At 41.1% G+C, this 14467-nt stretch overlaps 1 protein-coding gene across 1 annotated transcript; it reads right to left on the bottom strand.

Annotated features, from left to right (window-relative positions):
- Positions 1-919: 919 nt before the first annotated feature.
- On the bottom strand, positions 920-5669 carry LOC135471232 (Rieske domain-containing protein-like). Its single transcript, XM_064750360.1, has 4 exons — positions 5290-5669; positions 3333-3367; positions 2865-2954; positions 920-2434 (listed from the first exon to the last, which is right to left on the bottom strand). The coding sequence occupies exons 1-4, from the start codon at positions 5525-5527 to the stop codon at positions 2285-2287; spliced, it is 513 nt and encodes a 170-aa protein (XP_064606430.1). The 5' UTR covers positions 5528-5669; the 3' UTR covers positions 920-2284.
- Positions 5670-14467: the final 8798 nt, after the last annotated feature.

Below are 14467 nucleotides of genomic sequence, written 5' to 3' on the forward strand. Positions count from 1 at the left end.
TACAGAGCTGAGGCTGCTGTGGCTGAGTGGTTTCTCACATTGTCCTCAGATGACATGGTCTTACTAAAAACTCATCACCAATCACATACTAAATCATGTAGCCTTACTGGTCTCATGAAGGAATGATTATGCCACAGTGCCACATGATAAAAGAAAATAGTTCCATTTGATAATTTAGTTCCATTCAAGTTGAATGGTAATTCATCTGAGAGTACATTACGCATTTCCACCTACTCTTTGATCTCAATGTTTGTTTATGTAGTGCCATTTTCTTGTTGTGCCCAAAGTGATTTATTTTGGATTTTTCTCTACCATACTCTGATGTTTTTGTTATTGTCTGTTTTATGATAAACACTAAGCCATATTTTGTGAGGGTGCGAGACACCCCACAACCTGAGAGCTGCCATAAAACTAAGACTGATCATATGTTGTTACTTACCCAATTTCTCGTTTCTCTTTTTGTACCCTGATAAAACCGTTGGTGTCAAATATCTGTATTATTCAGATATGTCTTTTTCTTTAATACCCCATTTTGGCATAGTTACACAAGTAGCTTCCTAACAAAGAAGTAAAAATTATGGAGTTTTTTTTTATATCTGGTTATAAATTACTTTGTGATGGCAACACAGGGGCATAAAGTGAAAGCGGAAGTTCTGGGGCCTGCTGTACGAAGCAGTCGTAATACTGCGTCAAGCGCATTTGTCATGGTGACGTATCTGTTCACTGTATTTTGTCCTGGAAATTGCAACAACAGAGTTTGCGACTAATTAATAGAAGGGGCCTCTGGTGCGTTCTTAAGGAATCATCAAGAAAGCAGCTTTACTCCAAATGACCTCAGTCAATGTCAGCCAGTGGATGTAGAGTTGCGATCTTTTAATACACATATGTAATACTCACGCTGTACTTTGTATCAGTATTTAGGCCTACTGATTGCAGTATGGTTAAGTAACATGAGTTGTATAATGGTTACAGGCATGTAAGCCCTCTCCATATCTTGGTGCTATAGCACCCCACCTGGTATAATCATCTCACAATATTTGTTTTCAATTCATGGAAAGGTAACTTCATTTTATGACCTCACTGTAACATGGCGTCAAGTGCCTGCTGAGATAGCATGGTTTATTAAAGCTAGGCGCGATTTGCCTTTCACTGATAATTTCAGGAAATCAAAATGTAAATATATTAGTAAACCTACTAACAGGTCGAAGAAGAACCCTGTTTCAAAAGACTGACTTTAAGTGAGTACATAAGATTCATCATTGTTCACATAAGTTACCTTATTGTTGAAAGGCAGTTTGTTCTATGATGGCCAACAACCCACAGCTTACTCCAGCTTGCGATTTTTGCTATGTCAGTAATAAAATGTCATTGCTTCTAAATTGTAAGTTATCTTTCTCTCGTATTTTGTTGTTTTGTCATTATCTTCACAGTATGATCAAATGGGTTTTTGATGAATTACAAAATTGTGTTGTCAGAGTGTTAGTTGGTGCTGTGCTGAAGAATGGTAATCCCCTGAGACTAGTATACTGTTCGTACAAGACACGCACAATAGTCCATGCTCTGTCTCACACAGCCAGTCCTCGAAATACCCCCAGTCCTTATAGGTCTTGGTGGCAATATACAGGTGACCTCATCCGTAAAGATGAATAGTTCGCTGGAGATGGTTTACCTGTCAAAACCATGGTGAGAAACATTGAGTTGGCTTTGATGGCTTGCTCTAATGGTCATGTTAAAGCGCTGGCTCGCTGCTACTACCTTCCTTTTGAGAAATGAGGTCGCGTGTTCAAATCCAACGCCTGCTGTTTCACCTGCGGCTTTAATTTTAAGCTGGCTCTAGCTTGGTCCCTGGGCTCCCTTCGTAAAATGTGTCCCTGAACTCCCTTCGTAAAATGGGTCCTTGAACTCCCGTCGTAAAATGGTTCCCTGGACTCCCTTCGTAAAATGGGTCTCTGACCTCCCGTCGTAAAATGGGTCCCTGAACTCCCTTCGTAAAATGGGTCCCTGAACTCCCGTCGTAAAATGGATCCCTGGACTCCCTTCGTAAAATGGGTCCTTGAACTCCCGTCGTACAATGGTTCCCTGGACTCTCTTCGTAAAATGGGTCCCTGAACTCCCGTCGCAAAGCACGACTTATCGCATGACCAACAGCAGCTTTCGAGGACAAAAACACATTGCGTGCGATTTTGTCGTGATGAAGTTTATGTGTCATTTTTTTGTGATGAACAACGTAATGACCCATGTTCCAGCTCCATTCCAGACTTGTTTGAACTGTTATAAGTTTGCATCACTTTTCGGTGCCGGTACCGTCGTTGTATTTATCCGAATCAAAAGGCTTGTCAAAACTTGAGAGTCGCACAAAGAGTTTATCATCTTTTAAGAATACTGTGTGAGTTCTCTGTCGGATACCACGTGACTGCCACGTCGGAGGCTCTGTCTGTCGAAGAAAACAAAAATACAAACATAAACACTTTCAAGTTAAAGGCCCTGCAGTACTACACATATATCAAGGTTCTGTGATAATGGATGGGATAATGGATGGGATAATGGAAGTCTACTGAATGAGATAGGTATCACGCATTGCAGAGAAGTAGGCCTACATGTACTTGGATTAGCCAACCGACCATTAAACATGTTTTGAGTACAAAAAGCATTTGGTAGTCTAGCTTTCCCGCCTAAAGTAATTCAGGTCCAAGCATTGCCCAAGTCAGTTATTCTCTCCAGCCTTTGCGCGCCACGAGTTCACGTGATACAAGAGAACCGTGGTCAACCGGAGTCGCCACTGGACGGGAAAACGAACCCTTTGTATGGTTTCGCAACAGACTGTTTTGTTACCAAGAGCCATGGCACTTTAGTCCTGGGCTTACCTCATGTAGTTCCATGAACCTTTCGCCATTCTCAATACAGATCCGATACCTGTGGGACGGGCACTTAACACAGGGGCGTCCATCTATGTCCTGTGGGGAGTAGCAAAACAATTGCATGCATGGAAGGATGCATGGCGAAGGTACACTAAAATTAATGTGCACATGAAAGCGAAGTTACACTTACATTAATGTCCACGTAGTTACACTCACATCAATGTACATGTAGAAGCGTGGTTACACTCACATCAATGTGCATGTAGAAACGTAGTTACACTCAAGTTAGATCAATGCGCACGCTCATCTCTTTATTAAGAAGAGACGCAAATGGATCTCTTTAATCTCTTTAATGTCATTAATCTAACGCTAGTTCCAAGTAGATGTAGAAGCAGAGCAGATGACAGAAGACAAAAGAACAGACACTGACCACGTATACCAATGATGTCAAGTTTTAAGTTAAAACTGCATTACCTCTATATCACCAGCGTACAGGGCACCCCCTTGATCTGACGGAAGAAACACACACATTATCAATAGTGAGACATGACAATGATGTCCATGATACATGATATAGTGAGACATGGCCACTGTGTCAATGATACATGATATAGTGAGACATGGCCACTGTGTCAATGATACATGATATAGTGAGACATGGCCACTGTGTCAGTGATACATGATATAGTGAGACATGGCCACTGTGTCAGTGATACATGATATAGTGAGACATGGCAATGGTGTCCATGATACATGATATAGTGAGACATGGCCACTGTGTCAATGATACATGATATAGTGAGACATGGTCACTGTGTCAATGATACATGATATAGTGAGACATGGCCACTGTGTCAATGATACATGATATAATGTGACATGGCCACTGTGTCAATGATACATGATATAGTGAGACATGGCAATGGTGTCCATGATACATGATATAGTGAGACATGGCAATGGTGTCCATGATACATGATATAGTGAGACATGGCCACTGTGTCAATGATACATGATATAGTGTGACATGGCAATGGTGTCAGTGGTACATGATATAGTGAGACATGGCAATGGTGCCCATGATACATGATATAGTGAGACATGGCAATGGTGTCAATGATACGTGATACAGTGAGACATGGCAACGGTGTCAGTGATACATGATATAGTGAGACATGGTCACTGTGTCAGTGATACATGATATAGTGTGACATGGCCACTGTGTCAGTGATACATGATATAGTGAGACATGGCAATGGTGTCCATGATGCATGATATAGTGAGACATGGCAATGGTGTCCATGAGACATGGTATAGTGAGACATGGCAATGGTGTCCATGATACATGATATAGTGAGACATAGCAATGGTGTCCATGATACATGATACAGCGAGACATGACAATGGTGTCAATGATACATGATATAGTGAGACATGGCATGGTGTCCATGATACATGATATAGTGAGACATAGCAATGGTGTCCATGATACATGATATAGTGAGACATGGCATGGTGTCCATGATACATGATATAGTGAGACATGGCAATGGTGTCAGTGATACATGATATAGTGAGACATGGCCACTGTGTCAATGATACATGATATAGTGAGACATGGCCACTGTGTCAATGATACATGATATAGTGAGACATGGCAATGATGTCCATGATACATGATATAGTGAGACATGGCCACCGTGTCAATGATACATGATATAGTGAGACATGGCCACTGTGTCCATGATACATGATATAGTGAGACATGGCCACTGTGTCAGAGATACATGATATAGTGAGACATGGCCACTGTGTCAATGATACATGATATAGTGAGACATGGCCACTGTGTCAACGATACATGATATAGTGTGACATGGCAATGGTGTCCATGAAACATGATATAGTGAGACATGGCAATGGTGTCCATGACACATGATATAGTGAGACATGGCAATGGTGTCCATGAGACATGGCAATGGTGTCCATGATACATGATATAGTGGTCCATCAATGCTACGTCATGATATAGTGGGGCATGGCAATTGTGTCAATGTAATCTCTTGTATTTTAAAGAGCTTAAAATACACTATAGTTCAGTAAATACAATCAAACATCGCTATATAAGAGCATAGGGCCTACATGCCTGGACAAGTGGTATATCACGCCAGAATTGTGGCAGGCGCCCCAGTTACTTTTCACACTTACCATCCCCTACCCCTTCTTCCAGAAGTATACAGTGTGGATGCTACTTAAGACCATTACTGAGAGCTGTAACATGGTTTTCTTGAATAAGCCGGTTTTACTATAAAAAACAAGCCGAATTGTGTCCGAAAATTGCTCTTTCTTGTCAGACCTATATAGCTGTATTGAAAGGTATCCGGAAGTTGTTCCGGGGGTTGGGTTGCGGGAGGGGGATAGAAATCCTTACGGAAACAATGTGCGTCCATTGCATAATACTTGTCCTTCCGCTGAAAGATCACCACGTCCCTTTTGTTGATCACAACCCTCACTCGGTCATCATCGACAAAGTCCGTGACGCGGCAGGCAAACTCTCCTGGCTGTCCGTAAACGAAAATCAGGTGGTTAGCACATGAAAATGTAAACTCATTTAGGTCATTTATAAATGAGTGGGCGTTGTATGCTGTACAAGTAGTGAAAGTCCACATTAAGCTTCACACGATTTACACATTCACTTTTGAAGCCAGTGCTAACTTGTGTCGAATTGGAACTTTTTAGTGAGCATTCATGCGCATTAATACGCACCGACAGTGACTTTAAATTGTGTACGCTTGGATCACTATATACTTAACATAAAGTGCTCACCACTTAATAGGTGAAAATAACCTGGCAGACTGGAAATCTGCTGACTGTTTCTACTTCTGGTAATTATCTTCTGTCACAATTATACATATATACAAGATATTGTGATTCCACTTTTATTAATAATATGACTTTTGATTTTGTTTCACCGGCTGGTGTCGTGAGCTGTGATTTGGACACTGCGCTTTCTATACTGTTGGATGTGACCGACAGGCAAACAGGCAGTTGTACGCGAGCTGTGATTTGGATACTGCGCTTACTATCCTGTTGGATGTGACCGACAGGCAAACAGGCAGTTGTACTGTGGACTTTTTAACTGTCATTCAGAAAGATAATATGCCTGGGTATGAAAGATAAACAGCGTGTTTTTGTAATGCCAAGATCTGTTGTGGTTTCGGAGAAAATAGTGCGTCATGGGAACTCGGTTAAGTAGCCATGTTGTGGATATGTGTGCTCACTCGTAACTCAGAGGGTTAAGCATACGGTGATGTACACTTCGCAGTCAGAACATGATATTTGGACGGTAGCCAGAACATACCATTTGGACAGTATCCAGAACATACCAGTTGGACGATAATTAGAACATACCATAACATACCAGTTGAACAGTATCCAAAACATAGCAGTTGGGCGGCAGGCAGAACATACCAGCTGGGCGGTAATCAGAACATACCAGTTGGACAGTAGCCAGAACTCAGCAGTTGGACACTATCCAGAACATAGCAGTTTGAGAGTATTCAGAGCACAGCAGTTGAACGATGGCCAGAAAATAGTAGTCGGATGCTCCCCCCAACATTGCAGTTGGACGGCAGCCAGAACATAGCAGTTGGACAGTATCCAAAACATAGCAGTTGGTCGGTAGTCAGAACGTAGCAGTTGGACAGTATCCAAAACATAGCAGTTGGTCGGTAGTCAGAACGTAGCAGTTATACCGTATCAAGAACATAACAGCTGATCGTATGGTAGTCAGAACATAGTAGCTGGACGGTATCAAGGACATAGCAGTTAGACGGCAGTCAGAGCATATATAATAGTTGGGCTGTAGCCACAACCCGGCAGTTGAGCGGTAGCTTAGTACCTAACAGTTTCACAGTAATACAAACCGTATACTGTATCATCTTTCAGTAATTCCATTCTCAAATACAAATTCTCCAAGCATGCCTAATAAAACCTGTACATGGCTGCTTCCCACTCCCAGTATTATATATATATATATATATATATATATACAGCTGGCGTAAATCCTTGCATTTTCCAGTACCCAGCTACGTAAGTAGTAGAGATCTTACCGGTGTTGAGGTATCCTCGGCCATGTTGTCTGAAGAAAGGTACGAGTGATAGAGGTGGTCCTGGTCTCTTCAGCTCTTCTGTCCCATCAGACCTTCACGTGCGGCATGCACTACCTGTAGAGCAGGCGAAGTATTATGTACAGGTACAATAGTTATATCACATGTAAATTAGTCTGCATCATGGGAATGATTACCTGAAGGAAAACAGTATCCCTTTCACTTGAATATATGGATTGCGCTCAGGCCAATTCACCTACGTTCAGTTCAGCACTATCCATGTAAATGTGCGTGGATATATATGGAATTTAAAACAGGTTAAAGCTTTCAGTATGTTGTCAGTGACGTATATAGCTCTGTAAAAGGTAAGCCCCCTACATTGTGTTTGTCTTCAGTTGCGCCTCACTGCTGTTGGACACGCTTGATCACTCGTCACGCTCCGCTCCACCCAAATGAAAATGGGGTTAGTGTGTCTATGATGACAGTTGAGAAGCGGTTAACTGACATTGCCGTCGGACAATCCTAGCCATTCAGCTTTCTTCGGTATTATCGCGGAAATGACCGAATGAAAGATTTTTTTTTTTTTTTGTCGAAGAGGGATGTAAGTTATTTTAATTGACAGCCTCTACACCACGGTGATTTCCTATACGAGTGAGTGAGTGAGTGATTGAGGTTTAACGTCGTACTTAACAAGTTTTCAGTCATACGACGACGCAGGAATCCTTAGAGTGAATGTAATGTGCAGGACGGGTTTCCACCTCTCTTTCATCTAGAGCTGCTTCACTGAGAAGACTTACCGACAGCAAGTAAGTCGCCCAGCGTCATTATACTGATACAAGTCAACCAGTCGTTGCACTATCTCCTTCATGCTGAACGTCAAGCGAGGAAGTTACGACTTCCTCTTTTAAGGTCTTATGTGAGGCTAGACCCAGAATTGATCCTGGATCTACCGCTCCCGAACCGGACGCTCTATCAACTGTGCTATCGGTGATTTCCTACATGACCATGGCAATACAAATAATTTTTTTTTAATTTTTCCCGTTCGCCTGACAGCAAGTTTACATTTATAGAGTATATTTGTACATAGATATGTAGCTGACGCATGACGATGACTTGTGAAACTATACAAATACTAGAAGGCACTTCAGAGCACAAGTCAGCGACAGCTAAGTGTACCAATTCCCCAGCTACAACGCGCTTCCAACGACACTCCGCTTGGCACTATTTCAAAGGTAAAAGGAAAGTGTCCATTATCTGAATCCTATCGGCCCATCCTCGAGATCTTTACCAAAATTGCTGGACACAGATCCGGGTCACTATCATAAAGCAAACGATTAATAATTGTCCCAAGTTGTCCATAACACTGTATCCAAACGCATGTGAAACTTCTGCAATGAGATTGACTTGAAGCAACTTTTAGTTTAGTGTGTACATCAAAATGTTATCCACGAATAAATAGAAGTTAGGCATCCAAAAGAACGCCTTCTGTGTATGGTCTCTGAATTCAAAAGGAAGAGAACAGTCAGTGAAAAGCCGCGCTGAACGCGTAGCGGTGACTTCCACAGCTTTAATCAGTGACAATTCTGTTCGACTGGTTGAGCCAACCCAATTGGACATTGATACCATTGTACTGATATAACGCCACATTTTACACTTGATATTCCATTATAGTAAGCCATTCATCTCCTAGCCCAGGGTTACATGGTTCTACTGAGTCCAAATGAGTCGCATGATATCATTGTGTTCAGATTAGACACATTATGACTCAAATAAGCTCAAATAACTCGCAATACGTCCGTGAACTCAGATGAGTTACACTGGAGGACAATGTAGCTCCTTAAGATGCGCGACTCCTAACAACGAGGAACACGAGGTGCGCGGTAACAGAGCTTCCTAAGTACGACCGGAGAAGAAGCCAGCCTGAGCTGGAGTTGAAATCCCAGCGATGGCATTGGTGAAAGGTTCCTAAGTGATCGTGCCGTGCAAGCACGTTAACGCCTCAGCCCCGTAAACCCCTCAATCAAATGAGTTACACAATGGCCTTGTCATGATCACTGAGCTCAAACGAGTCACACGTCGTTGAAATCAAGCTAGTCACATTATGTCAAATAAGCCACCTTACGCCATATAATTTAACAGCCAATTTTGCTAGTTTGATAGTTCATTTGATGGCCACTTCTGCAGTATTCACTTCCCGTTGAAGCTTTTTCAGATTGCCTGTCAGCATGAGCCCACCATGTAAGGCGATCTGCAGACTATGCCACAGCCATATTGTTTCTACTTCCATATGGCCCATTCCGCGGAGGTATGTATACATGCAGCTGTCTCAGTGTGTCAACTTGGGCCTGGCAGAATAAACAACTCACAGGACAACTTAATGACATGAATTTGATGAATTAGCTCCATATTGCTTTGGATCTTACCTAACAAACACAACAGCTTTGGCAACCAACAAGAGAGATTGGGTATATATCAGTGCGAAAGCTATTGTAATGTCTCTATCTTACCTAACAAACACAGCAGTTTTGGCCACCAACAAGAGAGATTGGGTTTATATCAGTGTGAAAGCTATTGTAATGTCTCTATCTTACCTAACAAACACAGCAGTTTTGGCCACCAACAGGAGAGATTGGGTTTATATCCGTGTGAAAGCTATTGTAATGTCTCTATCTTACCTAACAAACACAACAGTTTTGGCCACCAACAGGAGAGATTGGGTTTATATCCGTGTGAAAGCTATTGTAATGCCTCTAGTTTACTTAACAAACACAGCAGTTTTGGCCACCAACAGGAGAGATTGGGTTTATATCCGTGTGAAAGCTATTGTAATGTCTCTATCTTACCTAACAAACACAGCAGTTTTGGCCACCAACAAGAGAGATTGGGTTTATATCCGTGTGAAAACTATTGTAATGCCTCTATCTTACTTAACAAACACAACAGCTTTGGCCACCAACAGGAGAGATTGGGTTTATATCCGTGTGAAAGCTATTGTAATGTCTCTATCTTACCTAACAAACACAGCAGTTTTGGCCACCAACAGGAGAGACTGGGTTTATATCCATGTGAAAGCTATTGTAATGCCTCTATCTTACTTAACAAACACAACAGCTTTGGCCACCAGCAGGGGAGATTGGGTATATATCAGTGCGAAAGCTATTGTAATGTATCTATCTTACTTAACAAACACAACAGCTTTGGCCACCAACAAGAGAGATTGGGTATATATCAGTGCGAAAGCTATTGTAATGTCTCTATCTTACTTAACAAACACAACAGCTTTGGCCACCAACTGGAGAGATTGGGTATATATCAGTGTGAAAGCTATTGTAATGTCTCTATCTTACCTAACAAACACAGCAGCTTTGGCCACCAACAAGAGAGATTGGGTATATATCAGTGTGAAAGCTATTGTAATGTCTCTATCTTACTTAACAAACACAACAGCTTTGGCCACCAACAGGAGAGATTGGGTATATATCAGTGCGAAAGCTATTGTAATGTATCTATCTTACTTAACAAACACAACAGCTTTGGCCACCAACAGGAGAGACTGGGTATATATCAGTGCGAAAGCTATTGTAATGTATCTATCTTACTTAACAAACACAGCAGTTTTGGCCACCAACAGGAGAGACTGGGTTTATATCCGTGTGAAAGCTATTGTAATGCCTCTAGTTTACTTAACAAATACAACAGCTTTGGCCACCAACAAGAGAGATTGGGTATATATCAGTGCGAAAGCTATTGTAATGTCTCTAATTAATATCGGACCGTTTAAAAAATTCATTTTTTGGTGACGGTGATTGTGTAACATTTGAGACGCGGTGTTCACTAAAGTTAATAGGCAACTTCACGGGAATTTCTTTGGATAAGTACCCATTAGTATGTTTACGTGTATTAGCATGACCCAATAGCTGGGTATGTTTTGGACCTTTATTTGGAGGTTAAAATGAATAACATTTGCACCAACTGATTGATTTGTACATAGCGCCTATATCCCAAATTCTCTAATTATCAGCTGATTTAATATTTCAGATTTGATTCATTATACATATCTTCACAAAATTAAATATAAACTGATTTTTCAAATACTGGAGTTTATATACAAGAGTGTAAAGATGTAGAGATACCTTAGACCAAGGCAAACACAAAGTCTAGCACACGACCAGTTGTGAGTGAATGCGTAAACACTGACTATTGAGTAGATATTTTCGGTTTTACTCTAGAAATCCAGTAAAGAGAGCTGTCAACTGGCATTCTGGAATCTGTCAACTTAGGGTCTGTGTACTAGACAGACTGGAATGGCATTTTCACCAAACTAAGTTAATTTACGTATCTGTTCAGGGTATAAGTCTATGTTGTGTAAACACTATCTGTACCATACTAGCAAGGAATATTGTCCGTACATTGTCACTAGACGGTCACCTATACGGTAGCCTACAACCGGCAACATTTACTGTAATCCACAATCTCCACAATACTGGACAATCTAACCGGGTTATCTACTATGATACAAAAACAAGCTTTAGTTTCCTTTAAAGATCATAATGACTTACTATGTTATATATATATATACATGCAATCTGATAATTAAGCTAACATAAGTACAACTGTAGGAAGGTGCTTGAGAACAGACTGCATGTCCGCCTCAACTCCTGATATCTTTTATTACAAAACAATCCAGAAGTCCTCTAATTTCAAAAATATTCATATCCGAAAAGCACATCAAGCTGAATATTTTTGAAGAAAAACGCACGAATAGAACAGCGAGGTCCATTCAACTGCCGCACAGTTTGCCGCTGTAAATTACGGTATCTATAACGGTTAAAAGTCAGATTTTGCCATACATTAATTTTACGAACAAGCTTCCCGCTCGGACTGGTTTCCTGATGCCTGAATTTCACGACTAAGTTTGCCTCTCGGACTTGTTTCCTGATACATGAAATTCACGACCAGGTTTCCCGCTCGGACTTGTTTCCTGATACACGAATTTCACGACCAGGTTTCCCGCTCGGACTTGTTTCCTGATACATGAATTGCACGACCAAGTTTGCCGCTCGGACTTGTTCCATGCTACATAAATTCCATTACTAAGTTTGTCGCTCGGACTGATTTCCTGATACAAGAATTTCATTTCCCTCTCGGACTGGTTCCTTGATTGTTTAACCCTGATACCTTGACATCTACAACGATATTTCTGTCGGAAATCAGCTATGATGGTGGTTGTGGAATAACTGGCCCCTTCCGTCTGAATAATGTAGTGCATAAAATACAGTTGGATAAAATGCTGACCAACTGAAGAATCAGGCTGAAGACACCTGTAGTAGTGACGGCAAAATACAAAGCCAGATTTATACAAATAAATGTAAAAATAAATCAGTAGAGAAATACACAAAAACACACAAAGAAGAAAAGAGAAAAGCGTTTGAGGCAGTCCGCTATTGCTGAATAAGACTTCATCCGGTTGATTTATAGCGCACGCAATATTCTTTCAGAAGCAAATCAGCATGCAGCCAGCAAGCGAAAGAAAAACCCTCAGCTGCCAAATATGATCTTTATTATATGTCATGGGATCAGATGATACAGATTAATGTCATCATATTTAATCTGATAAGAGTTTAAAAGGTAAGGTACATGTATATCATATGACTCCACGAGGCCAGCTCAACATTATTCATAATTTACACTTTATACAGCTATTCTATGTACAAGTCAAAATTTAGGCATATAGGCTTTTAGGATATAGGCATACCGGTACTATGTACGTATGTAAGATATAGGCATACTACAAGCAGAGGGCAGTGCGTGGGGAAAAACAAATAAAAACCACTAATGTGGTTTAACGTGTGTACTAAATGGAAATTGTAAACAATGAAATTAATTTTTATTAAAAATAATTACAAAATGGGCAAAAAATCATTGTGTTTATTATCCTTAAGTAGTTCTGAGACATTAATAACTCTTAAATATCCTCTACAATCCGGTATAGTACATATTCTATAAACTGTACATGGCAATGACAGTGGGTGAATAGGTCGTGAAGCTATATACCATCTGTGTACTGCCTATGTCTACACAGCTCTCGCTGATCTCCCCTGTAATAAGCTTTTAACCCAGGTCTGATGTGAAGGTTCTGTTACAGTTGTGAGACTGCAGCAGAAAGCAGTGTCAGTCATCACGAACTCTTATCTTAAGATCAGAGGCAGACGGAGTAAAACGCCTCTTCAGTGGATCAGACCATTGGCTGATGACAGCGCAGATAGCGGGGCACAGTTGTATCTCCCCGACGGTAACCCACACCAGTTAGCGCCAGCCTGTTACCTTACCAACACGGACCCATTGTGCCTCAGAGAGGACAACGGCTCGCTAATAGCTCCTAACGACTTTACCAGACTTTCTTGAATCAGCGGAAGAAGTTAAGAAAACAGTGCGGAACTGTCTTTATAGTCACTCTAACCGTTTGCTAATCAGAGTGTTATGTCAACAATTGACACACTCTGCACATTACCGTGGCATACTGTCCCGTGAACGCTGACCTCGCGCACTCACGTTACCGGATGTAAGACTGTCGTCTGCCGCTGGGGCTGTCACTCAGCTTTGTAATAGTATTTAACCACGGCTGACTTATTAGGCTTAGGTCTTACATAAGTAACAGTTTGCCGTCTGTGTGTCACTGTTGGTGTTTTAAGTCATGCCTAATCTTAACCACCATCTTCCACAAAAACGATGCCATGAATTCCTGAACCTGACTTAAGTAAAACCTACTTCTAAAGTCATTTGCAGTTTAGCACCTGATGAAATGGGCCGTATGGGTAATTCATGAGTACCGTGACAGCATGTCTAACAAGATCTGATGGAACTAAGTTTTTTTATGTTTCTAACCATTTCTGCATCTAGGCGCCGAACCACACTTTCAGATACAAATAACCTGATATGAGTGACAGAGACCTACATGTAGGACACAGGCTTATATCTAGGCCCTATTCTATTTCCCCGCTGACTGCAGACCCATCTTTGTGTAGTCATATCCCTATTCTCACCCGTGTTAGGCCTACCTGTATAGACGGAACTGGTGCTTAGTTTGTCACAAACTCTCTCAAAGAAAAATCTTTCTGGATATGCCCTGCGCTTTAGTAAACGTAAAAAATTAACTAGCCTGAACCTCGCGCCAAAACTCAACCTGCTTTGTGTTTTCGAAAAACAAAGTATTCATTTTAAAACAATCAACATAAAACAGGACGCAGCTATCAAAAAAGTCATCCATAAACAAATGTATGGTGGAAATGATTAATGTTCACACTAGATGACAAACTCTTGTTAATAAACTTATATCATCAAGAAAACAAAAGGTTTAGTTGATAAGAAGTTTTTATGATGGGCCTACATTTGTAGGCTCCTACAGAGTTTTATCCTGTATATGCACTGGCTTCACACACACACACACACACACACACACACACACACACACACACACACACATATATATGTCTTGCGTGT

Source organism: Liolophura sinensis, chromosome 7 (assembly GCF_032854445.1).
Source record: "Liolophura sinensis isolate JHLJ2023 chromosome 7, CUHK_Ljap_v2, whole genome shotgun sequence".
Classification (NCBI taxonomy): domain Eukaryota; kingdom Metazoa; phylum Mollusca; class Polyplacophora; order Chitonida; family Chitonidae; genus Liolophura; species Liolophura sinensis.

Excerpts from the sequence above, each read along its gene's own strand:
- LOC135471232 (XM_064750360.1), bottom strand. The coding sequence starts at position 5,527 with ATGTGGACTTTCACTACTTGTACAGCATACAACGCCCACTCATTTATA. Across the intron at positions 3,368-5,289 it reads AATGGACGCACATTGTTTCC|ATCAAGGGGGTGCCCTGTAC; the intron begins GTAAGGATTTCT and ends TTCTTCCGTCAG. Across the intron at positions 2,955-3,332 it reads TGTACGCTGGTGATATAGAG|GACATAGATGGACGCCCCTG; the intron begins GTAATGCAGTTT and ends TACTCCCCACAG.